Source organism: Chaetura pelagica, unplaced genomic scaffold, assembly GCF_000747805.2.
Source record: "Chaetura pelagica isolate M959 unplaced genomic scaffold, ChaPel_1.0 scaffold159, whole genome shotgun sequence".
Classification (NCBI taxonomy): Eukaryota; Metazoa; Chordata; class Aves; order Apodiformes; family Apodidae; genus Chaetura; species Chaetura pelagica.
The window spans coordinates 3,409,869-3,437,142 of record NW_009954555.1 but is presented as its reverse complement, the minus strand read 5'-3'; the positions used below and the strand labels follow the sequence as shown (position 1 = coordinate 3,437,142).

Genomic DNA, 27,274 nt, shown 5'->3' with positions numbered 1-27,274 from the left:
GGTTCCTCGGCCGCGTCTCCGGGGCCCGTGGGGGGTTTTGTGCTTCTGTGCCTGTGTGGGGCCGTGTTTCTTTTCCCTCTCCCTTGGCAGCTCTTTTCAAGGGGTTGCTTTTCCTGCCGGCTGTTTTCCCTATGTTTTCCCGGCCCTGCTTTGCCCGGGGGTGTCTGTGATCCCGTGTTTTCCCCCCCCATCCGCTGCCAGAACGACCCTTGGCGTCTCTTTCAGCTTTTCTCGGGAAATGCTGGGGTTTCAGGTCAGCTCCTGCCACGTCCATCCCCCGAACGCAGTTTAAAGGGTGTTATTTTTCCACACTCCTCTGACAGAGGTTAAAAACTGAGATGATTTTCTTGTATTTATCAAACAGGCTTTTTTTTTTTTTTTTAATCCTTTCTCCACCACTCCTTGTGTGCATGAGATTTAGAAGATGTTTTATTAATGATGTCATGCTCTAGAGTTTAATTTCCATGTCTGCTTGTTGTGTTTTTTTCCCCCTCTTCTTTTTAGATAATTTAATCCCTTCACAGGAATTTAATCAGCCAATACTTGGAACAAAAAGGACAAAGATGATGTCAAGACAGGCCTTTCTCTGCAGTCTGGGCTCTCTGTATTTGTCCCTTCTGTTTGTGTTTCTTCTCATGGATGTTTATGCAAGGCCTGCAAATAATTCAGCCCTCAAAGAAAAGCCAGCAGACAGTAAAGATGAGAATGAGATCTTGCCCCCAGATCACTTGAATGGGGTCAAGATGGAGATGGATGGGCATCTGAACAAAGAGTTTCATCAAGAAGTTTTTCTAGGAAAAGAGATGGAAGAGTTTGAGGAAGATTCAGAACCCAGAAAAAACAGGAAGAAGCTCATGGTCATCTTTTCAAAGTAAGTTATATATGTTGACAAGGACAGTGCAGCCTCTTTGTCTGGTCTTTGGAGTAAAATTTGCACATTTTTCTGTAATATGTAGAAAATTGTAAAGATGGAGGGGGAAGTATCATACTCTTGAGTACTGTGTCCATGTTTTTAAGCTATTGGCATACCCATAGAATCTGTTCTCAGGAGTGAGAATGCAAGTTGAGAGTCACCATCAGTGTGCAGGGTTGGTGCTGTGGTTTAGTAAAGCTGATGACAAAACACACTGTGTGAAAACTTAGATCAGGTTTGTGCCAGCTAAGGAACTGTCAGATGCAGGGATGTCGGTAAACAGAATGGAAATCAAAGTCAGTGTGCACTTTCAGACACAAGGTGGCAGAATTGGCTTTATTTGTGTTTTTGTAGAAGCGGATTAATTTTGTTAGAAGAGCTTAAATTACACTGGTGCTCTTAATGTTGGTAATGTGGGGTTTTGCATGTACTCAAGATACAATGAGAAGATCTAATAGCTTTTTTTTTTCCCCTGTAAACTTTTCATTAACAAAGAAAAAATAACAGTAGTAACAATGAATAGTATTTTTTTTCTGGTGTGCTGTTGAGTGAAGACAGGTAAAGCAAACAGGCAAACCAGAGTGGAATCCTTTATGAGTTTGTCTGCTGTTCTGAGCATTCACTTCACTGGTGGGATGTATCCTAGAATCATGGAATGGTTTGGGCTTGAAGGGACCTCAAAGATCATCCAGTTCCAACCCCCTGCATGGGCAGGGACACCTCCCAGCAGCCCAGGCTGCTCCAAGCCCCATCCAACCTGCCCTTCAACACTGCCAGGGGCGGGGCAGCCACAGCTTCTCTGGGCAACCTGGGCCAGGCTCTCACCACCCTCAAAGTGAAGGATTTCCTCCTAATATTCAACTTAAGTCTCCCCTCTTCCAGTTTTAATCCATTCCGTCTCATCTCATCAGTCCCTGCCCTCGTCCCAAGCCCCTCCTCAGCTTTCCTGGAGCCCCTTCAGGCACTGGAAGGTGCTCTAAGGTCTCCCTGAAGCCTTCTCTTCTCCAGGCTGAACATCCCAACTCTCCCAGCCTGGCTCCAGAGCAGAGCTGCTCCAGCTCTTGGATCATCTCCGTGGCCCTTCTGTACAGTTATTAAGACTGTGCTTAGAAAGTTTTCTTCATTACTGTGTGTTTATTGGAAACATTTGACTGATGGTTAGGAAATGGTCATTCACAAATTGCAAACTCCATTTCTGACCCTGTTGGTTATGAAAGAGGTTGTCTTAGGAAGCTTTAAGTAATTGGATTTGAGATCAGCTTCACTCAGATACTCAAAGATGATCAGATTAGAAATGTAGAAGAGCATTCTGAGGAATCAGGTTGTTTTCTAGACATGGTTTTAAAGGCTGAGTGAAAAGAGAATACTGTGAACTTCTATGAAGGCTAGTAAGTCACTTCAGATCCTTGGGGAATATTTTGTTTGAAGACATAAAGGAAACAGACAGTGTGGTTTTAATTAATGACAGCTGAGATTCTGCAGCGTGCCAGGATGATAAAAAGTAGTCAGTTCAAACCACACGTTACTGTTTAATTGGGTTACTGACAATAAAACTGAAACAAGGCAGAAAAGCTCCCCAGACTGGGTTTTGCTTGGGCAAGCAAGTTGTATGTGGCTGAAAGAAAAAGTGGCATTTCAAAATTCTGCATTTCAGTTCCTGGAGGCACTTTGTACTGGGAGGATGAGCCCCACTTGTCTGCAGAAGTGGTCTGTGACAAGTGAACCATTAGTACCACATTGCCCTGTGACGTGAGGGCAGGGTGCAGAAAAATCTGGGTGTTTCTTTTTAGTCTTTGTTCCCTTCCAAAGGTGAGTGTTATAGTTATCTTCAGGTCAGGAGGATCTGTGAGGGCACCTTGACATCCTTTCTCGTACTTCTCATAACTGAAAATAAACCCACCAAAACCTACAAAAATTGCTGTTTTCAGTAGTTCGTGCTGAACGAGACAGTTATCTAAGGAAGCAGGGACAATCTTTGTCATCTCAGATGGTAGCCTCACAGCAGAACCATATCTTACATTGAATTTGTTGTAAATATTCCTGTTAAAAGCAGAAGTGCAGTTTAGGGTCACCCAGTGCCATGGGTGCCTGCTAGTACATGAAAATCTGGGTCGTTGGAGACTTCTTGTCAAGTGTGATAGCAGAACAAAGGTGCACTTTCATGGACTGGAGGAGCAATTAATGGGATGTTTGTTAACTGTTCTCCCTAGTTACAGTGGGGTTGGAGTGGGAAGTACAATCTGGAACCAGTAGGCTTGATTGCTTTGATCTGAGGAAACTAGAATGTTAAATGTTGAGGGGAAAAGGCTGTGTTTTCCCTGCTCGTTCTTGGTAGAACCTGTTCCACCTCAAAAACCACGCTCAGAAACCACCTGGTATGGGCAAGGAGGCACAAGTGGAATGTGACCATTTTACTTCTCTTGCCACTGAAATCTGCTAATCCTGAGCCTGCACAGATGTGTGGAAAGATGTGATACAATATAGGATCCGAGGGCTGGAGCAGCTCTTCTCTGGAGCCAGGCTGGGAGAGTTGGGGTGTTCAGCCTGGAGAAGAGAAGGCTCCAGGGAGACCTTAGAGCAGCTTCCAGTGCCTGAAGGGGCTCCAGGAAAGCTGGGGAGGGACTTGGGACAAGGGCAGGGAGTGAGAGGACAAGGGGAAATGGATTAAAACTGGAAATGGGAGACTGAGGTTGGAGAGGAGGAGGAAGTTGTGTGAGGGTAGTGAGATGTGAGACCCTGGCCCAGGCTGCCCAGGGAAGCTATGGCTGCCCCATCCCTGGCAGTGTTGAAGGGCAGGTTGGATGGGGCTTGGAGCAACCTGGGCTGGTGGGAGGTGTCCCTGCCCAAGCAGGGGTTGGGAATAGATGATCTTTGAGGTCCCTTCAAACCCAAACTATTCTATGATGTTGATTTCAAACCATTAATACTGCATTTATCAATAGAGCTAAGTATTGTAGAAGATTATATGAGAGGCTGTTATTTGTCTTAAGCTTTTAACATTTACTTGACATTTAAAGGCAAATCATATCTTTAATAACTTGAGTTTCAATGATAACAGTTCAGTACTGTTGAGGCAGATACAAATAGATAAAAAACCCAGAGTCAAGCTGTGGTTTTTTGTTGTGTGTTTCTTTGTAGCTTTGTTTTGTTTTTTAATTGAACAAAATTGGTTTTGATGTGTTTTAAATCAAATCTTGCCTCTTAAATGTTAGTAATGTCTTTTCAGTTTAAAATGCTTTTTTAATAAATACTTAACAATGTGCTCAAAGCCTGTTATTCTTTTGGTATTTGTTCTTCAACTGTAATCTTTATATTAACTTCTTTTTGGTGACTAAGCATGAATGGAATGGGGGGTATGGCAGTGTATCTTAAAATAACTCAGTCTTGGTAGAACATTCAGGAGTGGATTGTCAGATTGGATATTTACTGGTGATTTTATTCAGGTAGAAATAGTTTAGTTCTCCAGGTCAGTAACACTGAGTCCAAGTATATCATTTGAGAGAGCAAAGTGAACCTGATAAATCAGAAAGCTAATAGAGAACAAATGTACATGCTGAACTTTTCAGTGTGTTAAGAATTAAAAACTATCAGCTGTAATGTGTTCCCAAAGATCAAAGTATGATAGGGAAAACTTGGTTTGTTTGGTTTTATTGCTCTAGGAAGTACTCCAGTCAAAGTATCAAGTAGTTTGGAAGTCCTTACACCAAACTTACTCACCTATTTTCATTGTTTTTAATGGTCAGGACAGTTGTGATGTGATCTAGGCAGACCCAGGGAGGCAGCTCATCAGTAAACGTCAGAGATCTTGGCAGAGCAAGGTAAAAGGGACTTGGAAGGATTTTTTTAAAGCAGTGAAAGTCTGCAGCAGCTGGCAGGGGACAATTCTGAACCAACAGAAAATGAGCTAACATGCCATGAGGGATATGTGTGTGGCTTCCTCTACTTTAAAAACATACTCAAAACCATAATATTGAAATGAGTTAGCAGACAGCAAAGTATGGCTGAATGTTTTTCACTGACTAGTAACCTAGATGCCTTAATTAACTAAATTATGAAATAAATGTCTAACTTGCTACCTGTTTATTCTGTAGTTCAAAGAATGTACAACTTTTCAGAGAGGGTTATAAATACACTGTTTTCTGTAGCAACCTGTGTTTGTTATTGTTGAATAAAGTAATTGATTTAGAATCTAAAAATATCCCATCCTTCCCAATTCCCAGATCTAAATCCTGTTTGCTCTTCATCCACAGGGTGGATATAAACAATGATAAAAAGATAGGTGCAAAGGAGATGCAGCGCTGGATCATGGAGAAGACAGATGAGCATTTCCAAGAAGCTGTGGAAGAGAATAAAATGCACTTCCGAGCTGTGGACCCTGATGGTGATGGTAAGATGAAAGGTTCTTCTACCTCCTAGTGACTCCTGAAGTCAGTTGCTAGTAGCTAGAGCTCCTGGTGGCTCTCCAGATGTGCTGTGACAAAACCCAGGTTGCTTTGGTAGTCACCACAGGTTGGATTCATTCAGAAGACAAAGCAGGAAAGTGCTCCAGACAGTGTTGCAGTTCTGGGCTGACTCTTGTTATTGCACTTGTGGTCGTAGGAAATGGTAACAAGTTCAGTGCCAGGGATGGGGTGAGGATGGTGATGTAATTAGGTTATTTTCACAAGGTCTGTCTGGTGTAAAGAAACATCAAAGTGGAGCAGGTGGGAGTTTTCTTGTTTCTATTCATCAAGCTTCATGTGATGGTCAGAGAGCTGAACCAAAAGACTTTAGCATGCACCATTTTAGGCCATGGAACCAAAAAGTATATCATCATTTTATGTTATGTCTGAGACAAGGCTCTTTCTTATAGGTCATGTGTCCTGGGATGAATACAAAGTTAAATTTTTGGCAAGCAAGGGCTTTAATGAAAAAGAGATTGCAGAGAAGATCAAAAACAATGAAGAGCTGAAAATAGATGAAGAAAGTAAGTGCAGACTCTTGGTGTGTGTTTTTCTTCTACTTTCCTCAAACCTGAATGACAAAACTCTCCTTAGTAGAAGGGGAATATTTGAGTTGTTGTGCTTCTACACAGCTTTAGTAAGACAGAAATACTAGATTTCTTTCCAGCTCAAATCTGCCTTCTTGCTGTAAATACTTAGCACTGAAAACTCCTGGTTGCAAAGCACACTAGAAGTTATTAGGAGAAGGTTGCCTAATAATTGTTTCATGTGTCATCTAAGTTTTCTATAAGGATAGATTTGATTCTTTAGGTCACTGAGATAGATCCTTTCTTCCTTAATGAAACTTGACTTTGAATCTTGCTTGGTATAAATTTGGCAACTCTTAACAGAGAAATCTCCTCACTCCTCCCCATCTCCAAGTGTTGAAATTTGCTGTTAAGTAAAGCACAAAGCCTTAGCCTTTCCCTGCAGGAATTAGTCATTTAAAAATGGGTTATATTTTCCGTTTATCAAAAAGCAACTAAAATGCAAATGGGCCTTTGAATTTTCTGGCAGGGAAAACACCTGTGCAGCATGTTCTATGGCAGTGTCGTTAACTGCAGTTTACAGGAATGCTAATCAGATAAAAGATTTGGTGAAGAAGGGAAGTGTTGACATCATTTTTATACCAAGGTACAAGCCTTGTTTGGGAAAGTCTAGTTATCTGCTGCTTCCCGAGGGCGAGAGGCAAAACTTGTTTTCATGCTCTAGTATAGTGTGAAAGTTGCCTTTTTCAGTCTGTATAATAAAAAATAACTGAATGTATGGATCTTCAGGCACCTTCTGAATCTTGTGCAGAAACACACTAGGGTTTGGATGCCAGGCCAAAACCAGGGAGATGTTATTTAACTTCTGCTGCTAAGTTTCAACCCATGACTGATGGTTGAGTTTCATGGCAGACTGACAAAGAAAGGCAGGCAAAAAGGAGCTTACTTGTGACTGCTAACATTGGGACTTGGCTACAGTGGAAAACCATAAGCAAGTGATTTGATTATTCTGTGTTTCTTTGTGTCCTTGATATAACTAAAACTTGCCAGCTACAAACTTGTCCTAAGATTCGTATTAAGACTCTGAAGGGTTTCTTTGCTCTTCAAAAAAAACATCCACTGAAGACTTAACTCCTAATTGCAACTAGCAGTTAAAAAATGTAGATGTGACTCTTGGGGGGTTTTTTCCCCTCTTGTAACTCAACAACCAAAAGCATGCAGGAGCTATTTAAAGCAATTCTTAAATAAATAAAAAAGAAATGAATAGTATCTGAAGAATAGTCTTTCAGTGTTTGTGTTTGTTACTGTATTTTGCAGATAGCAGGGTGTGCTACAGATAGTATTTTTTCCAGTGTGTCATTTAGAAAATGCCTACACCAGAAAAAGAATACATTATGCAGGTTATTTATTCTTTTTTTTTTTTTTCCTGTTTGGTTATGTTCAGGACCATTAGGTGCACATAATGCTCACGTTGTGTGTTGTAGGGTGGTTTTTTTTCTTCAAGTCAGAGGCACGGTTTTAGAGGAAACTCATGTGCAAATTATGATTCTCAGTAGAGTTTAGGGGAAAAAAAAATCACTTTAAAAGTGCTTGTCTGCATGATGTAAGATGAAATGATAGTTGTGGGAATGTAAAGTGGTTTTGGTGCTGGCGTATCTGTTTGTACACAGGTGTCTGCTTTTGCTCCTTGCAGCAAAAATGCTTCCCTTTATTAAATTATAGTGATAACTGAAACATGTGCATGGTTTAGGTGTGAAGTCAGAATGCTGTCTGATGTAGACCAGGCAGCTAAAAGTAGTAATAAGCACTCGTATCCTTAAGTAATTGAATACTAAATGCATTTCTGTGTGCTTAGTTAAGCATCTGATCTTGAGTTGGTCTTAAATTTCTAGCACAGGAAGTTTTAGATAACCTGAAAGATCGGTGGTACCAAGCTGACAACCCACCTCCTGACCTGTTGTTGAATGAAGAAGAATTCTTGTCCTTTCTTCATCCAGAGCATAGCAGGGGAATGCTGAAGTTCATGGTGAAAGAAATCATCCGAGATCTGGGTATGCCATTTTAAAACACATTTCCTGGGAGCTGTTCCCTTGCAAGACATGGGGTTGGGCAGGTGATGTTGGGTCATTGCTCTATCATGGGGTCAGTAGAAAATTTTGGCACATCTTACTCAAATCTGTTGTACACATCAGATGTGGTGAGCAAGAAAAAACCAAACTGTTAGCACAAATGTTGGCATCTCGAAGGACTTGTCCATGCATCTCAAGGCTACACTTAGTCTCAAGTTGTTAAAGAACAGCACAGACCTTGTATGGTAGAAAGATCTGAGAACTTCATAAGGAGATCAGCAGATCAGCTGATACCACTTCACCCTCAAGTGCTGCTGCATTGTGGGGTCACTGCAGCACTAATAGAAATGGTTTTAATGAAGATTAAAATATTATAAAATATATTGATGAGAATGTTCCATGAGGAGGACACTGGTTGCTATGTACTTCCCCAGTACAGCCCCATGGTGACATACAGTCATGAAAGTGGAAATAAATAGGTGAAGTTTCTAAGAAAATAATGTTAAAAAAAAATATTCGTAAGTATTGGCACACTTTTATTTCTATTGAGCCAATAATGATGCATATTTGAAACTGTCAAAACACCTGCACTAAAAAGAAAGAGCTGTGACTTTGCTCATTGTTAGCTCCATAAATAGGAAGAGTTTCCACTGATATTTGGGTGCGTGACACGCACAGACAGAACAACTCCAGGACTTGCTTTTTTACTAGGGTTGATTTACCTGAATGCTGGTACAAGGGGAGACTGGACACAGATGCAGCAAAGTTTCTGTTGCAGTAGCTTGTTGAAATAATAAGCAGCAATTTAACTAAAATAAAAACCACCCAGTTTGCCCCCTGGTGAGGACCTTCAGGACCAGTAAAATTCTTTTTGCTTAGTTTATTGAGGAATCTATATTTCTTTAGCCTTCTCAAACACTGTGTGCACCACAATGCAAAGAGCTTTTGGCTGACCAAAGCTGAAAATGGTGGTGGTGTTGTCAGCTAGAGGCAGGATTGTTCTGAAACCAGGCAGACTGTACCAATGATCTCTCAGACATGAAGGAATTTCTCATTTTTAATGGGCATTGAGCAGACACTTCTCAGTTGCTGTGTGCTTCTCTTGTAGATCAAGATGGGGATAAGAAGCTTACCCTGTCAGAGTTCATTTCATTGCCTGTTGGCACTGTGGAGAACCAGCAAGCTCAAGATATTGATGATGACTGGGTAAAAGACAGAAGGAAGGAATTTGAGGAAGTCATTGATGCTAATCATGATGGTATTGTCACAATGGAAGAACTGGAGGTAAGTCTTCCTCAAAAAGCTGTCCTAGTGTTTTTAAAACCAGTAGCTGGTTTATAACTACAGGCTTGAAACTGCTTTACAGAATATGAATGACAGAACTATTTGAATGAATAGTAGGGGGTGGGTGTGTCTGTAAAATTTAGGATTACAGCATTGTTCTGTAGTGCTTGCATAGAGCATCATTATGCTTTTTGTCAAAGAGGAGGGGGAGTTTCCTAGCATAGCTAAGCTGTTAGGGCTTTTCTGTCACATAGACACTTGGATGGATTTGAAGTGCCTGAGGGCAAGTCACAGACTTCTTAATTTTGAATCGGTACTTCTTCACAAAACCCACCTGATTTGATAGTGAGTTTAGTTTGCAACCAAAATGTCAAAAATTATTTGATTGTAGACACTGGCATCAACTGAGAAAATCTGGGTTTCTATTAGAATAGCCAAGGAAGCAATGAATGGAAAAATAGCTCGGGGACAGATGTGGGCTTGTTCAGAAGATGTGCTGACACCAGTTTCCATGACTTAAGTTCACTTTGGGATTGCTTATTTTAATCTCATAATTGCTGAAGCTTACACAGAGCTAAGGTTCATAATTCTGATGTGTGAAACTGTGTTCTCAGTGGTTAAAAACCATTTTCTTACTTGTTTTAGGAATATATGGATCCTATGAATGAATATAATGCCCTAAATGAAGCAAAGCAGATGATAGCAGTAGCAGATGAAAATCAAAACCATCACTTAGAGCTGGAGGAGATCCTGAAATACAGTGAATACTTCACAGGGAGCAAGCTGATGGACTATGCACGTAATGTCCACGAGGAATTCTGACCCTGCTCACTTTTCCAGAGCTCTGAAGCACTTTCTTGCTTTCAAAAAAAAAAGAAAAAAGAAAGAAAAAAAGATCCAAGCCCAAACAGACAAAGTTCCTTTGCTGCTATCTGTGTTGTTTGCCTACGGTGTGTTGTCCTAGACTTAAAAACCCCTTCCGTCCATACGTAAGATCTTCAGTTCTCTTGCCTTCATTTTGAGGGAAAGAATGGCCCTTGAAGGGACTACATCAGTTCACCCTGGTTTGTACAGTTAACCCAGCTGAGGTTTCAGCTGCCTTTGGCTACTCATATTTGATGGAGGCTTCTTAATTGTTTAACTCCTTTTCTTGCCCTCGTAGCTGCTGGTCCATGGAAATCACAAATAACACTGAAAGATCCCGGCTTTAGTGAAGGGGTTTGTGGTTCAAATATGTTTGTTCTGACCTCATGAGAATATCCATACACAGACTGGCTCATCTTCCAGTGTGTTTATCAAGGCACCTCAACCTCCCCAAATTGTTAAGAATTTCATACAGGTTCTCCCTCCACTGCTGAGCTTTAGGAGCTGTGGGGGAGAACTTCTTTTAAATGTTAGAGAAATCCTTCTGTATCTACTTTTAAAAGAAAACAGGCTTTTGTGCTTGCAGCTGCACTGGGTATGTGAGAGACCTGAGGTGGTTTCTGTCTTAAAAATCCAATTTAATGAATGAAACAAGGGGGGAGGTTTTGTTGTGCATTTCTAGATGTTGCACAGAGCAATGGGATTCACCTACGATTATGCTTAACTAAAATTCACTGGTAAAACTAGTATAATTACTTTCCTCTGAGCAGATTAACAATGCTGATGTATTTGTGAATTATGAGGCTGGGGGAATTACAGGCTTTGCTGTTGAACTGCTTTTACCAGAGCCATGTACAGTCAGCACTTGGAAAGCTTTTTAATCAGCCTAGTTTTGGGTAATCTCTGAAAGCATCTTGCAACACAAGGGTTATATCCACTACTGTCTAAAATAGAACATTTATTTTTACTCTGGTTTCACCTTTACTGTAAAAACCCCTCTTTCTGAAGGGTTGCCTGAAAATCCAAGTGAGATGTTATATTTGATTAAATTTATTCTCTTAATATAATGTAAATACAAGTATTGCTGTCTGTTTCTGTTTTGGTAGTCCTTTTTGGTTTGTTTTTCTTAAAGAACTTGTGTCAGAGTCTTTTTACATACCTATATCTTTTTCATTAAATAGTTTTCTTCATGCTTTGGAAATGTTACTGGTTTTAGGTTGTCAGTGAATGGGAAGAACTGAAATATTCTCACCTCTCCCAGTGCCCCACACGTGCTTGGGTGCAGGGTGGTGAGATTTTCATGTGACTAGAATCTGGAGAGGTTCAAAATAAATTTCCCTGTCTAAAAAGGTGATGCTCAGCAGAAGTCATAGGAATGGCTGGTTTAGATTGATGGGTAAAAGGTCTGGGTTTTGCTTTGCTGTTGTTTTAACAAAGGCTTCATAAATATGCAGTGACCTGCCCTCCAGACTAGCACAAAATTCTACATGTGAGCACAGAATGTGATGGTTCACAATTCAGTTCAGACAGGTTTTAGCAATATTCTGATGTAATTGTGTAAATGTCCTGACTTCATTCTTGTATTATACTCCAGCTGTTTGCACAAGCTGATTATTTAGATGTAATTTGAGTGGCTAAGTTCTGTCTTTTCACACCTGATGCTCAGAGAGCAAGTGCTGGTTTGCAAAGGGATTCTTGAGCAGCTGAAATAGATGATGAGATTGGGAAATTTATCTGCCTAGAGAGGCAAAGACTATGCAGAATCTTCTGATAATGTGAGTGTGGGATCTCTTGAAAACTAAAAGATAACACAGTATTTAGCAACTGCAAAAATGTTGAAGTGTTTCCTGTTGTTGCAGTGTTAATCACTCCCCAGATAAATCTGAATCTTGAGGAACAACTGTGAAAAATCTCTTTTTAATGTCTGCACGGAGTGCTGCACCTGAATGTGTTTTGGTTTTCTCTGCCAGGAATTAGGATTACATGTTAACTAAAAGATGTAAGGATAAAGAGGACTGCATGGAGAGATTTGGAGGTACATGGGATTCTTCCTGTATTGGAATTCTAAAATTCAAATTCTTTTAGTTTGTCCTTAGAGTTAATAAAAAATTTTGTGTTTTTATATGCACTCAATCTTTGTCAGATTCTGTAGGAACCCCTACTTGCTTCTAATCCCTAAGGAATCAAGGGACTTGAAAGCCTTTCATTAAACACTAGTTATAAGTTCCAGGTTTGATTTTGTGGGTTTTTTTTCATGTACACAAACAATCTCCTGTTAATAGGACTCATTATCCAAGTGCCTCAATAGACACTTAAGGATGTGATCCATAGAAGTCGAATTCTTAAGATGGTACTTGGCTAACTGCTTTTAATAAATGAGCATTTAATTTATAGTAAAGGATATAATAAAGGATATAATAAGCATATCAGTGCTTCATCATCACTGCTGTGGTACTTGCTGAGTTTTCAGTTGATATCAGAGTTTTAACCTTACCTTGGTTGTGACCATCACGGGAGTTTGCATCTTCAGGTTTTTTTACTAGCAGTTGACTGACTGAATGGGTAAAGTCTGCTACTGTTTGTGAAAGAATTGGGGGAAGGAAAAACTCGTTAAATATTGTTGAGGGAGTGGCTCAGTCATGAGGTGTGAAGCCACTTAAGTGGCATTCAGGGTCCTACTACAGTAGGAAGAGCTTTGGATATTTCCTGCATACAGGCCCTACTCAGCTGGTGTGATTTGTTTCTCTGTCAGCTTTGCTCCCTTTTGGAAAGAATGGCTTTAAGGTATAGTGTTTTTGTTTGTGTGGTGGTGTTTTTTTTTCAAAATGTTTGGAAAATAGGAGAAGGGGAAAAAGAGTTACTCTTCTGCCTAACTTATCTCCCTCTCTTAAACTGTCCTGCAGAAAAGAAAGGAATGAAAGTTCTGGATAAAACATATTGCCACAATGTTGCTGTTCAGTGCTCCTGAATACTGCAGGCTAATTGGGATTCTAAATATACTTCTGTTCCAATCCAATGTCCTTGGCATTTAGATGTAAATAGACTGTAGATCTGCATAGCCTGGAAGTCTGGCTTTGTTTTTTAACAAAAGTAAATAAACCATCTTTGATTACTGTAGGATGTCTTGTTTGCTTGGGCCTTTGCGTGAGAGTTGCTCAAGTCTCTTAGAACTGCAAGATCTTAAATTTAGATCCTAGATCAGTGTGACCAAATTAGTAAAGTTCTGATAATGAGCCTGGAAAGTTAAACCCATTTCTCATTCCTGGTGTGATCACTTTTTCTCTCTGTGCTTGTGTTGGGTGAGGGCAGGACTGCAAAGCCAGGGTGCTGTTCCATCTCCTCCTTGGCTGCCCTGGTGTTGCTGGCTCACACAGCTGGCTGAGTGGGGAAGCCTGCCTGGGGCTTTGGATTCCAGAGTTAAATTAACATGCTTCTGTGGAACAAAACAAGTGTCAAAAGTAGCTGGTATGTGAATATTGCTACCTTTGCTTTCACAGAGCACACCTGTGCTGTGGGAGTAACAGTCCCTCTGAGTCAGGAGCTTTTCCTCATGGGCAATGCAGAGGGACAAGAGTCAAAATGGAGGCTGCCAGGGCTTCTCGTTGGTAGCTGCTGTTAGCACCTGAGGGCAGTGCCAAGATGCGTGATGGTTTGTGATTCTGCAGACTTCCTGATAAAAGTATTTGTGTTGGTTTTTGATGTGGCTGTAGAAGTCACAGGTCTGCCATTAGTGCAACCCAGGGGAGAGAATCAGTACTTTGCCTTTTAAGGAGCCAAACTGTGGGGCTGTGATTCGTTTTACCTGTGCCTCTCATCTGTAAAGATGCTCAGGCATTACCTCTGTATTGCTTTAAAGTGCTCTTAACAACAACAGGGATCATCTCTTCTAGTTCTCTGGGCACTCGGGGCCTGTACTTTAATCCTACATAGAGAGGTAGGTACCTGGCTGAAGGCACTGTGTTATGGCTACAAATAGAAACCTTTTTGATAGAATAGAAATCTTCTGGTGTGCTGTCTTTCTGCCTGTGAAAATCTCAGTAGTGAACTGCAAAAAAAAAAAGAAGTTTGTGAGGTTTGGGAAAAAGGAAGAGGGCGTGGAATTTCCCAGCAACCGACCTAGTTCGTTCTGTCACTTGCAATTTAGAATCACTTGTCCCAGAGTTTGTCACTACCAGAACTTAGCTGGGACAGGAGAGCTGCATTATGGTAGCTGTAGGTTTTTACTCTCATTTTTCTGCTGTTGTGTTGCTGCTGCTGGCAGTCAGCATTAGCCATTGCCTGGGATTGAAATGCAAAGAACATGAGCATCCTTTCAATGGAAAATGCTGCAAGGACTGTCCCCCTGGTAAGTAATTTTCACTGGATGTTGGTTGTATTTGCTCAATGTAATATATAGCAGGTAATAACCTACAGGTGGTAGAAAACAGCTTCATGGAAATATAATTCAAATGTAGGAAGTGTAACGTGGAGAAAAAACATTTTACAAGGGGGCTTTCCTGTCAGTCTATACTGACAAAGATTATTTCTATAACACTAAATTTAAGAGTCCTCTTTGAAAGAGCAACGTGTTCTTTAGCTTATGTGTGGCTTGGCTTCCTTAATGTGTTGGTCTGCTGCATTTTAATTATGGAAATACTGATTAGCTGAGAAAAGGTGGTAGCATTTATGTTGCTGTCCTCACCACTCGGCAGGTTGTCAGGCACCTGCTAGCCTAGTTTAGCTGCACAATTTCCAGCAATGCTGCAGGTGAAAACTTTCAGGGATTCTGCCGTGAATCTTAAAATAATCTGCTGAATGTTTTCAACCAGAGTTGTAAAATGGAACTGTCACTTTCTGGGAACTCTTATTCTAACGAAAGAAACGAAGGGAGTTTTCTTCTGGCAACAATCAGTTCCTCCTTCTACGTGGTCTTTGTTGTAGGTGAAAGAATGAAAGAGCGTTGCACTGCAACAAAAGACACGGAGTGTGTCCCCTGTCAAGATGAATACTTCAGCAGTGAGCACCACCACAACTTCTGCAACAGTTGTACCATCTGCAACACTAGTAAGTTGGCTGTAAAGTGGCTGTTTTGATAGGAATTTGGGAGTCAATCAGTCTGCTTTCTCATCTGGGTTCTTGTTTCTATAGCTGCCACCCTCCTGGTGGTCGAGCCTTCCAAGGGAAGGAGGCTTGTACTGCCTGAAAACTGGTGTCCTCAGATCAGCTGCTCTCTGCAGTTGTTCTCACACACAACAGATCATTTAGTTTTCTGCTTTCTTATCTCTTGCCCTTTATTCTGTTGTTGCTAGGGAAGGGGAGTGTGGAGGTGAAGAAGTGTGAGAAGACCTCTGACAGGATCTGCATGTGCCGTGCAGGGTACATGCCAGCTGCTGGACACAAGCTGGGAAGTGGTAAGTTAGAGATGGGTCAGACTCTCCAAACTTGCCTCCACTTCAGGTGAGGTGCTTGTTCTTTCCAGTGCAAAAGCTGTTGGTCATTTATCTCACTGCTATCTCAGGGTAGTTATCTGTTGCTCTGTGTTCCTGAGCTGTCAAAAATCTTATTGCTCTCCCTGTTAATATCCATGATTAGCCAGTCAAGGAAACCTTGCCAGTTGCAGGCTGAAATGAACCACTGAGCATGTCGTGTTACTTCTGACACAATGACTGTGTTTTTTAGAGGCTGTGTGGGTTACTTTGGGGCTATTGGATAAGCCATGAGTGTAATTACTGTGTAGCTGTCATATAGCTCTGTTGCTAACTGAACTCAAATGCTGCCTCTTCCTTTATTTTTTTTCCAGTGTGTACACCATGTCCTGAAGGATCTTATTCCATAGGGAGAAATGAAAACTGTCAGCCTTGGAGCAAGTACGTGTCACTGATCCAAACGTGTTCAGAGCAACATTTTGGGTTTACTCCTGTAGCAGTTAATGCCCAAGTTGTGTGTTGGGTGAATGTGCAGTGGGTGACTCTGAGGAATCCTGAGCAGTCTGTGCACTGACGTGGAGCATCTCTCTGCCTTCCACCCTTTTCTCCCTTCACCTGTGGCAATGACAGGATTCTCAGGCTTTTAAAAATCTCATGTAAAGGTTGGATGTTTTGCTTCTATAGCAAAAGGTTCCCTTGTGGAATGCAGCTGTGCTTCAAGGCTGCTACATGGACAGATGCAAAGAGAAGCAGAACGTCAGGTTTTTTCCCTGTGATAACTTTGATCAGCTTAGTTGTTCTTGACATGTCTGTAGAATCTAGGAAAGGCGAAGCTTGAGTTTGTATTGATAAAACAAGACTTGTCAATGTTCACCAAGGGGATCACCTATGAAGTCATTACTGCAAATGTTTGAGAAGCTCCACTAATTTGTTTTACACCTCCAGCTGCAGCCTTCTTGGGAAAGATACTCTTCGACCAGGGACAAAAGCCAGCGATGCTGTGTGCAGCGACCACACCACGCAGCGAGCTGTAGCACAGGGTACAACTCCTGCTTTGAACCTTCCCACCACTGAGCACAAGAAGAATATGTCAACTCCAGTATTCCCACCATTGAGACCCAGTGTCAATCCTTTCCCTTGCCCGGATAGGAACAGCCCCACCGAGACTAACTGGGGTAAGGACAGGAAATGGCCAAGGTTAGTTTCTCTGCACTCCTGCTGGTCAGGAGTTTTCACCTGAAACTGGTTTAGCTGGAAATGAAGTCCTGCTTTCTCAGAAGCCAGATCTGTGCCACGCACAGTTCAGTGAGACACACACAGCATTCCAGATTTCTTGCTAGTCTGCTTGGCAGCTGGGAATTCTAGGCATTGTGGTTCAGGGGTACTTGTGGATTTCTATGTTCCGTCTTCTGATACTGAAAAGCCACGGAAACTCCAGCTAGAACCACCACTCTCTATTAATCTGTTCTTCTGTTTTTCTTCTAGGGTCTTTATCACTTATCCTTGTTTGTCTGATACTGCTCACGGTGAGTGGAATGTCCATCCTCCTGTTGATTATCCAAGCAGTCAAAAAAAAGACCAAGAAGGGGCCTTGCAGAAACAACCATCCGGGTGAGTTTCTTTTGGTGAGGAAAAATGCATATGAAAGAGAATAATCAGGCCCCCCTGTTGGAACTTTTTGTTAATTGTTAATTTGTTTATTGTCCCAATCATAAGGAAATCTGCCTGGCTAAGTGGCACAGTGTCACCTGCAGTTAATTGCAGTGGTTGATCCTCTGTATAGTCCTGATGCACTGGAGGTCACAGTGTCTGAAGTTTTCATTCTTATAGAGCACAGATTGCACTGCTTGGAGCCCTGCAGAAGGAATCTCTCTGATTCAGGCTCATTCTAGCTTCCCACCCCTTAGGCCCTGCCAAAATTTTGTCATGATTTTGTGCAGGGAATTCTGTTCAGTACAGAGAGGATCCAGAATGAATGATCTTTAAAGAGCATATTGTGAAGTGTGTTGCCTCCATGGAAGTGAACTGTCTTGAAGTGTCTCCTGCAAACCCAGGAAAGGTTTGACTGAGAAGAGCTGAACTCTGTACTCAGAATTAAGTGGCAGCCTGGCTTTTGAGCCAGCCCAGGTTGCCTCCTGTTCTGCTCATGGAGCAATGGGAAAGTGTATTATCCCTGTTCCTTACACTTCTGAGGTTTCCTAGCACTGGCTGGAAAGACAAGCACTGCCCCAAATGTCACTCATAGGTCCCCAGTCATCCATGAAACTAGAAGTGCCCCTGGCTTCCCTTTCCTGCCCCTTCTACTCTGTACAGTATTTTTTTTATCTGTCTTTCAGGACCAGGAAGTGTTGGACTTCCTATCCAGGAAGAACAAATTGACTCCAATTCTAGTCTCATCAAAAACTGACTCCACATTACGTGACTGTTTCCTGCACTTCTGAGCCCATTGGTTGTAACGTGCTGTGACTGTTCTGTGGGTGTGTGTGGGTGTGTGTAACTGTTCAATTGCTCTGCCCTTCCTTTGGGTCCCTTGGGTGGCCTCTGTGGCATTCGAGCCCATGGGAGTAGCTGTTCTTGGTGCCCTCAGGTGATTCTTTCTCTTAGATCCTGTGCACAGTGTCCCCATTGCCAGGACTGAGTGGTTACAGTCCTCTGGGCATTTCTAGCCAATTCTGTGTGTTGTGATAGGCAATTGTCTTTGGGCTGAGGGGAGTGTTTCTGAAGCTGTAAGAGCTGATCACTGAGCAGACAGAAAAGCAGGGCAACCAAAAGACCTGCTTTGTGGCTGAGTTTATATCCTGGCAGTTCTGAGGTGCTCAGCAGAGCCTTCCTCTCCTTGCTCAGTGCAGGTACCTCCAGTGTTTCAGTCTAGCTCCCAAATAAACTCTCCTCATTTTAGGTGGACAATCTCCTCTGATAAACCTAGCCAGCTTCCTTTCTGCTTCCTTTTTTCAAGTTATTTCTTCTTGGTCAAGTTGACTGGCATGTGTCATGTCACCTGTGCCTCCAGTGATGTTCTCTGTTGGTAAGAGGCAAGAGCTGAACTTCTAACTTTTTTTGAGGGCTGCACTTGAGTAAAGATATGCAAAGATCATGTCACAGTGGGATAGATGCCTAAACTGTGCTCTGACCATTCACCTGGATGATCACCTTGTGTCAGTGGGACCTGTGTTCAGAACTGAAGAAGTGCCCTTGACTTGGTTTCTGTGCAGTTGGGAAGACCTGGTTGTTTGCCTGTACACTGGATGAAACTAATTTTACTTCTGTAATGTTTTTCCACAAGTTAGTTGGTCTGTAGTTGTGACAAGCATTCCAATTTTAGGAAGTTCAAAATGAGGGAAACCTGAAGTGTTCTTGTCAAGAGCTTTTGGTGTACTTCCAATACTTTGGTGTAAAGGTTTCAAGAAGAAGTAAACTTGAGAATTCTGTAATTCAGAAGTGGTTTTCACTTCAAATGTAACTCTTCAGTAAATAACTCATTAGAAACAGGTATTTTATAGACACAGCATATGCCAAAATATGCAACAGGAAATGTATTCAAGAATACAACGGGTGTCTAGAAACATGTTTTTAAACATATGTTTTCTTATATGTTATACATATGGTGTACTTAGCAGTGATTTCCTATTCTGAAGTGCATATACAATGTATATAAAACATTTGTATTATATACTAAATGTGGTAATGACTTCTTAAAATAAATTGTGGTAGCAGCTGGATGCTCCTGTGTGATGTGTAGAAGTGGTGAGTGCAGATGAGCAGAAATTTAACTCCAGTGTGTGTACAGTTCTCACAGGGAGCAGGATCACCAAATGGTTGGTTCTGTGGCTTAGTATTGAGATCCTGCTGTGCCCCTGGCTTTTTGTGCAACTCTCTGTAGTGGTTTATCTCAGTAAATGTGGCCTGGAAGGAGCTCTGACCTGGGAGCTGCTGGGACCTTCAAGGTGATAAGGCTCAGCCCCTTCAAAACCAGAGAGCCCCTGTTGTGAATCTGGAGGTCTTTGAGAGGGTATTGTGGCTTGAAGTGCTGTCATCTTGCAGTGAACTGGATGGCAAGGTGGAAGGAGCTGAAATGTGTTCCAGGAACACCAAAAAAAGCCTCGTGGAAATGATGCCTATCAAGTTTTTAGGTGGCACCTGAGAGATGATAAAGCACCTACCCTGTTTCCATGTGCACAGTGCAGATAACTACTGAGTTCTGAGGTTGTGGGTTATGTGATGAAGAGCCAGCCCACAGGAACAGATGACAGCAGAGCTCCTGTGTGGTGGGGCCTCATCAGCTTTTCCCACGAATCTGCCTTGTTTCCTGCCCTCTGGCTCAGCCCCAAGTTCTTGTGCCTTCCTACAGCCTCCCAGAGCTCTCCTGCAGAACCCTGGGCACAGGTTCCCTCTGGCAGAAGAAGGAACTGATACTGGCAGTGTCAGGGTAGCTGGGGGCAAGTTGCTTCTGCTCACCAGCATTTGGCAAACTGCAGACAGACACTTGATCCTGCTGGGAGGCTGAAGGCAGCAGCAGCAAACCCTCTCAGGCTGTCATTGCTGCCTCTTGTGCTCATCCCAACCTGCGCTGCATCCAATCTCTGTAATCCTGTCAGAAGACTTCAACCATAATAACATTTGGTAGGATTTGAGCCATTTTTTCTTTTCTATTTTTTTGTTTTTGAGGATTTGGGTGTTGGTGGATTGCAGGTTTAAATAAACTCACGTGGGTATTTCACTCTCAATAAAGGAAGAACATTTTAAATGATCACGGTCAGTCTTGTCACTCCTCTGCAAAAAACATCCTCAGATTTTTTGTTCCAATCCTCCCTTAAATGGCAGAAAGTAGTTAAAAATAGGCAGAGAATCTTGAACACATTGCTGCTGCCTCCTGCCCACATTTGTCTTCCTACATGCCAGAAATGAGACTTTCCCTTCTCAAACTATGGGCCTGTGTCACAAAGCAAGTTGCTGTTTTCAGGCACTTGAGAGGGACAGGGTTGTGCAGCTTCATCTAAGCTGATAAAGATGGGGCTGTACTGGAAGTTTTTTCCAGTGTAGTGGAGTTGAGATGTCAGTTCTTGATTTATGATGCAAACCAGTGCTGACTTTTAGTGTGAACTGCACTGGCAGTTGGAGTGTGTGGTAAACCCACACCACTTGAAATTGAGATGGTTGCTGCAGAGCCCTGATTGAGGAAGTCACTTAAGCCCATGCAAAACTGCCTGCATGATGTCACTGAAGTTTGGTTGTTGAAAGAACTCTCTGTAAAACCGACTAACAATTCCCTTGTGCTTCTGGGTGACAATAATGCCATTTTTAAAGCATTTGACTTCTTTTCACCTGCACCAGCCCTGAGTTTCAGGCCCCTTACCTTGTTTGTAATTAGCTACAGACAGGGCTAGGTCAGATGGCTGCAAAAAAAAGACAAAACAAGAGGAAAACAACCCCTCTTGTCTGTGGGAGTTCTATCTCCAGTATTTTTTCTCTCTCACACATGAGGCCATCACATAAGGCTGCCTGAAGTTTGAACAAGGCTAATTGTTTAAAATGAAGATTCATTTTGCTTATTGCACTAAGGCATTCAGTTTTGGAGAAGCACATCAGGGCAAGAACAGATGGTATTTGGGAGCCATGCTGGATAAATGAGCTGGGCTTTGCAGATCTTGAGCACTCCTTTCAGACTGCAGGTTGGGCAGTTAATGTATATTTCATGTTTCAGTACTTACATATTTGTTTTATAAAGAAGAAGTTCAGACGTTTACTCTTTTTATGGTCACTTCCTTTTTATTTTTTTAAATATATGTTGGTTTTCCCCTCCTGCTGCTGTGACTACCCTAGATCCTTTATCTCCTGTGTTTTCTCTTTGCATTTGCCACGGGAGGCTTCAGAAAAGTCACATCCGCTGGTCGATGCTGTGCCAGGTGCTGAGCTGAAAAGGAAGTGCACAGCTTGGTAACACCAGGGACCTGAGGGGATTTGCCTCTGTCTGGTTTGGTTTCCCTATGTAAAATGTCAGTGATGTTTCTACCTGCCTCAGCTCCACTGGGATTGTCTGCACAGAGTCACCTCTTGGTGGCCAGGCTGTGTCAACAACCTGGAGGAGACATGACTGGGGGGGACTTGTTCTGTAGGCTAAGGCAGAGCTCTGGTGCTCAAAGGAAGGACCTTTCTGCAAAGCCCTAATTGTTTTGGGGTGAGAATGTAACTGTCCTTGGGAACCCAAGCACTACATGAACCACACGTGCTCCTGCCACATTGTTTGGCTCCTGTGGCCCCAGCCTTACCTGGGTCGTGTTTGTTGGGCAGTAATTTTCCCTGTGTGCCCAAAGAGGGCAAGCACAGGCACTGCAGTTCCCCATGGACGGGCACTGCAGTTCCCCATGGACGGGCACTGCAGTTCCCCAGGGACGGGCACTGCAGCTCCCCAGGGACAGGCACTGCAGTTCCCCAGGGACAGGCACTGCAGTTCCCCAGAAACTGGCACTGCAGCTCCCCAGGGACAGGCACTGCAGTTCCCCAGGAACTGGCACTGCAGTTCCCCAGGGACAGGCACTGCAGTACCCCAGGAACAAGTACTGCAGTTCCCCAGGAACGGGCAGTGCAGTTCCCCAGGGACAGGCACTGCAGTGCCCCAGGAGCTGGAAACCCCCCAGCACAGCCAGTCTGAGCCACTGCAGAGTCTCCAAGCTGGCCTGAAGGTCACCAGGGATAAAAGGAAGACAAAATTTTGTTTTCTAGTTTCAGGCTGCAAATAAATTATTTGTCCTTAAGATTTTTTAAGCCCTAGTGTTTGAGCAGTGCTCTGTGAGCTGTCAATACTCATGATATCCTGAGGAGTTGATGTCCCTGTGCCACCAGCCTCACCCTGTGCTCTGACTGTTCCTCTGGGCTTTCTGCAGCCCATCAGAGCTCCTGCTCTGCCACAGGTTCCCTGGTGTGGCAAGTCACCTAGTGTGAGCAACATCTCTTAGAGCTCTCCCAAGATACTGAAGAGCTCTTTACTTAAAGACTGATTGGCAGTGGTTTCCCAAGAGTGCAGACAAGTTCTGCACAACAGAGTGTGAATCCTGTAGCTAACAATGGAGGTTTTTTTACAGTGGGATGAAATCAATTGAGGAGTTGGAGCTTACAAGGCAATTTGTACATCAGGCTAACAATAGCACCAGCTACTCAGAAATCACTTCTTGTGAACAGCCTCTTACTTGTAGGGGGGCTGAGTGGGTTCTTGGGTCACCCATTATGGGTAATCAGCAAAATCTCAATGTCAGGAAACCCAGTGGTCTCCCTGGGAACAATACTATCTCATTGATGACCTTAAGTTCAAAGAGTGTCATAAAGCCTTTGGGCTTGCAAGAACTAGTTATGTGTTTGGGAGGTGGTTATTCTCTTTGGTTTTCTCTTCTTTTTGTTCTTTCTGAAAGGTTAGTAATTTGGACAGTTCAGCAAACTCATGGTTCCAGTGGCGAGAAGCAGAAAAGGAGATTGCAAACTGAAGTTCCTGGTGACATGTATAAACTTCAGCTCATCCCTGGGTATCCGTAGGGTAGGGGAAAAGTAGAATTCACAGCCAGTTCTGTAAACACTCTTGGGAATGTGTTCCCTGAAGACAGGTACAGATTGCCACACCAGTGGCTTCAGTGGGTGGAAGAGTCCACTGGTTCTTCCTTCAAATCTCATCCTTCAGCATTCCTAGCTTTATGTGTGCAGGTCATGGTAGCACAGAGGAGGGAGAGGGATTAGATGTGTGACATCTTCTGTTCCATCTCTGTGCAGTTAGGTTGAAAGAAGCTCTGCAGGCCACAGAACCTCTGTGTGTGTGTGAAGATACAGACTGTGAGGTTTCCTCCCTTCTGAAGAGTCATGGTCAGTTATTGTCAGTTAATCCTGTAGCTGCTTCTGAATAAAACCACCAATCAGCCAGGTGATGAGGAGGGAGAACAATTGCTTATTAATGAGTGAAACAGGTGTTGAAGGATGGCTTGAGCAGCAAGGCCATGGGTCCTTGCAATCTCCCTGAGAGCTTAACACAAGTAGCAAGTGTACAAGCAATCTCTTTGCCAGCCTAACACAAGTGTGAGCAGTCTCTTTGTTACCTTAACAAAGGTAGGCCTTGGGCCTTGTAGATAAGGAAGTAACAAGGAAACTAACACAAGGACAAGATAGAGAAGTAGAATAATAGAGAATAAGGAAGAACTCTGTGTGTATGTTGCTATATTGAAGGTGGAGCATGGAAATAGAGCTATCCCATGATATCATGACTATCCAATGAAATCATGACACGTAGTTCTGGAAAAGGGTATAAAAGTAACACTGTGTATTCAACAAATTGAAGATTGCTTTATCAGTCACATTGCTTTTGGACTGCTCTCTTCCCTCTCTGCCCTTACAGGCATTTGTTCCCTCAATAGGTGCAGGGAGAGCTGGAAACACTCCTGGATCAGGCAGCAGCATGGAACCCAGCAGCATTGACATATATCACATGCAAGTCTGAGCAAGAAAGGGACTGACAGATGAAATGTCACTACCTGACATCAGAGACAGGTAAGGTTAGCTTTAGAAAAACCCCTAAGATTTTAAAGCCAGATAGTCAGGTTGCCTTGGAAAGGTCACTGCTGACTGTAGGAGATTTGGACTTGGTATGTACAGCTGTGGCCTGTGATCTGACTGTAAATGTTCCATCATCTAGCAGTATTTGTGCATGACTGTAATGCTTGAACAAGAATGAAAACATGTAGAGACCAATTCAGAGAAAAACAACATTCAAAAAAAGAGAGACTGAAATAAATGATTGGTTTCTGTTCTGGTAAACACCAGGTGCCAGGCACCACATGCACTAACTGCTCATCTGCAGCCTTTGCCAGGCTCAGGGTGCTCTTCTGTACCACCTGCCAGTTGTCTCAGTAGGCCCTTTGGAGGTCTCTGCTGTGTTTATGATGCTGAGTAAAAGTCTAATTCATGTTAATATTTGCTATTTAGGCAGTGCTAGCTCTTAATATCCATCTCTGAGCTTCAGGGGAATGGTCCATTCCCGCATCTGGAACCACTGCACTGTCCTTGTCCTTTCTGAGAGACATGGTCTAGTCTGTTGCTACTTCTCTGCTTCTAGAGATGAAGAGAGCAAAGCAAGTGTCAGGTGACTACATGCTAGTAGCCCTTCTGGTCTTGTAGGGACCCTCCACACTGCCTTTAATGAGACTGGAAGCCCCTGACCTCAAGGGCAGGTGCTCCTGAGATGAAGGAATGCTGATTTCAAGAAATTGAGCTCTCCTTCCTGGGTCTTTTGTTCTTGCTTTCTTCATGCAAGAGGTACTAAATACCTCTTTTGAAGGTTCTGAGAAAGACTGGCAGAGCCAGGGACAGTGTTGGGCTGAATGGGAAGGTCTGTCTCCTCCTGTCCATGCAGTGAGGAGCTTCTAAAAGTTGGTTGATGCCACCTTTCCCCCCTGTAGCCTGTGCTGAGGAAGGGGCAGAGAGAAGGAAAAGGTGGAAGGGAGAGTTTGGCTAGCACCCTGTTCACTGCTCTGCCTCCAGGAATTCTGCCTGCAGCCACAGTACAGGGCAGGGTGCTCCAGGGATTCTTTGCCTTATTATGTCAGGAGAAGTATTTTCAACTGCTGTTGCAGCCATTATTCCCTGGGGTGAGTCTTAGTGTAACCACAGGTGTCCTTATTATTAGCTCATTCCTGTAAGAGCCAGGGATAATAAAAATATCCTCAGAGCTGGTCAGGGTTGTGTGCAATTATGGCCATAACCACTCTGGAGGGTCCAAGTGCTTTGCCTAGTAACTCATCTTCACAGAATCATGGAATGGTCTGGAAGGGACCTTAAAGATCATCTATTCCCAACCCCCTGCATGGGCAGGGACACCTCCCACCAGCCCAGGCTGCTCCAAGCCCCATCCAACCTGCCCTTCAACACTGCCAGGGATGGGGCAGCCACAGCTTCCCTGGGCAACCTCCCTCATAGTGAAGAATTTCCTTCTAATGTCCAACCTAAGTCTCCTCTCTTCCAATTTTAATCCATTCCCCCTTGTCCTCTTACTACAGTTGATCAGAAGACCCTGCAGAGCTCTGGGGAGGGTGAGGCAGCTCTTTGTGTGCACCTTATTTTCTGTACAAGGGCAGCTCACTGAGCAGGACCTGGAAACCTTCCCTGTGCTGCCCAAGCCTTATGGTTCTGCTGTGAGGAAGAGCTGGGGGAAGGGCTCCTGACACTTTTGGGGGGACTGAGCCCCAGGACCGTGGTGCCCAGGCCCTGGTGGCCAGTGGGGCAGCAGCTGCAGCTGGTGTGTGTTTGCAGCAGGTCAGGCTGTGAGGAGGGAAGAGCAGGGCTGTGTGGGAAGAGCAGGGGATCTCCTGTCAGCCATAAGTACCAAGTAGGAGGCTTTTACTTTTTGAAACAGAAAAGTTGGCCTTCTAGGGACATTATGTGGGGAAAACTGATGGCAGAGACCTGTATTTTCTGCCTGCTTGCTGCTGGTTTGGAGATCATCTTTTGATGACCCTACTACTGCTTTTGATTTTCCCTACTACATGGAAGAGTAAGAAGCAGCTTTGCAGAGATGTTTTTAAAACTAGAAGGGTCTGTTGCACCCCAGCCCCATCTTGATGGTTTCCAGCTTGAGACAGGAACACAGGTAGATCCCTGAATAGACCAAAGAGTCAAGTGAAGAGTGTGGTGACTGACATTTGAGATCTAGAGATGAATCTTCAGGAAGGAAGTATAGAACACTGAAACCAGAGTGTTGGTGTCTGTGTGGGAAGTTAGTTCAGTCTCCTGTGGCTGTGTATTAAGGAATTAACAGGGCAAGAGTCAACTGCTGCAGGCATGGCATTTTCTAGAGGTACTCATCTCTTTTCACAAGTCTGACTTCCCTTTCTTGACCTATTAGTCATCTCATGCAGTGTGGAAAAGAATCAATTAAGAATTCCTTCTGCATCAGAATTAGTCTGTTAGTTGAGAATGAGGATGGATATTAAATACTGTTCACTGTGCATGCATAAAAGCAACCACCATCTACAGGGCTAGGAGCAAAATCTGGGGTGCAGGGAGGGATGGGGGCAATGCTTGCAAGCTGTCTGCACATGAAGAGATGGAAGCTTGTTTGGGGAAGGCAGGACATTTTGGAATTGAAACCCAGCAGCAGGTGATGGTTGCAGACAGCAGATCTGTGCCTCTGCATGATTTTGCTGAGCTGTTCTCTTTTGTTACCTCAGCCCCAGGGGCCTGGGGTTCAGAGGAGCTGAACGTGTCCCTGGAGAGCCCATTGCAGCTATTTTCAGTTTTGGCCCTAGGGCTGATCTTGCAGCCTGTGGGGAAGGCAGCATTCTTTCTCTGGGTTTCATGGTATCCATGTGGAGCTGCATTAGCTCTGGAAAAGAATTCAAAAGTCTCCTGATCCAGATTGAAAGTAGCTGGAAACAAGAGAACCAGACAATTGGAGTGGCTGGATAGACTTAATGCACATTCCATTCTGATAGTGAAATCCTTGAAGGTTCCTGACTCCATGAGGAGCTCCAAATCAGAATGGAATAGTCTGAGAGTTCCCATGCCAATTTAATTCCCATTCATTTTTATTTGCACATCAATTTTCAAAGCCTTTTGAAAAGGAAATGATGGGGTGCTGCTGGTTGATGGCTGCTCAGCCCCACTGGGGTTTTTTTAAGGTTTCATGACGTAGAAGAAAACATCCCCGCCCCTAGAGAAAGAAGAAGAAGGGTGCAGCCACAAGCCCAGTGCCCTCCCACAGTGTCAGGGGAAAGAATGCTTTGGCAGGGAAGACCTGCTG

General features: G+C 43.3%; 2 protein-coding genes across 2 annotated transcripts; both read left to right on the top strand.

The window, feature by feature from the left end:
- Positions 1-526: 526 nt before the first annotated feature.
- SDF4 (stromal cell derived factor 4) lies at positions 527-10,057 on the top strand. Its single transcript, XM_010005163.1, has 6 exons — positions 527-871; positions 5,164-5,300; positions 5,766-5,879; positions 7,775-7,933; positions 9,060-9,235; positions 9,881-10,057. The coding sequence occupies exons 1-6, from the start codon at positions 564-566 to the stop codon at positions 10,055-10,057; spliced, it is 1,071 nt and encodes a 356-aa protein (XP_010003465.1). The 5' UTR covers positions 527-563.
- A 4,970-nt stretch (positions 10,058-15,027) lies between these two features.
- On the top strand, positions 15,028-17,911 carry TNFRSF4 (tumor necrosis factor receptor superfamily, member 4). Its single transcript, XM_010005162.1, has 6 exons — positions 15,028-15,142; positions 15,388-15,489; positions 15,879-15,945; positions 16,450-16,679; positions 16,990-17,115; positions 17,847-17,911. The coding sequence occupies exons 1-6, from the start codon at positions 15,028-15,030 to the stop codon at positions 17,909-17,911; spliced, it is 705 nt and encodes a 234-aa protein (XP_010003464.1).
- The last annotated feature ends 9,363 nt before the right edge of the window (positions 17,912-27,274 follow it).

What these genes read in the sequence shown, in the direction of transcription:
- TNFRSF4 (XM_010005162.1), top strand. Translation starts at nt 15,028, where the DNA reads ATGAAAGAGCGTTGCACTGCAACAAAAGACACGGAGTGTGTCCCCTGT. An exon ending in TGGACACAAGCTGGGAAGTG is followed by an intron (nt 15,490 to 15,878) that starts GTAAGTTAGAGA and finishes TTTTTTTTCCAG; the next exon opens with TGTGTACACCATGTCCTGAA. An exon ending in TTGCAGAAACAACCATCCGG is followed by an intron (nt 17,116 to 17,846) that starts GTGAGTTTCTTT and finishes TTTCAGGACCAG; the next exon opens with GAAGTGTTGGACTTCCTATC.
- SDF4 (XM_010005163.1), top strand. Translation starts at nt 564, where the DNA reads ATGATGTCAAGACAGGCCTTTCTCTGCAGTCTGGGCTCTCTGTATTTG. An exon ending in CTCATGGTCATCTTTTCAAA is followed by an intron (nt 872 to 5,163) that starts GTAAGTTATATA and finishes CTTCATCCACAG; the next exon opens with GGTGGATATAAACAATGATA. An exon ending in TGTGGACCCTGATGGTGATG is followed by an intron (nt 5,301 to 5,765) that starts GTAAGATGAAAG and finishes TCTTTCTTATAG; the next exon opens with GTCATGTGTCCTGGGATGAA.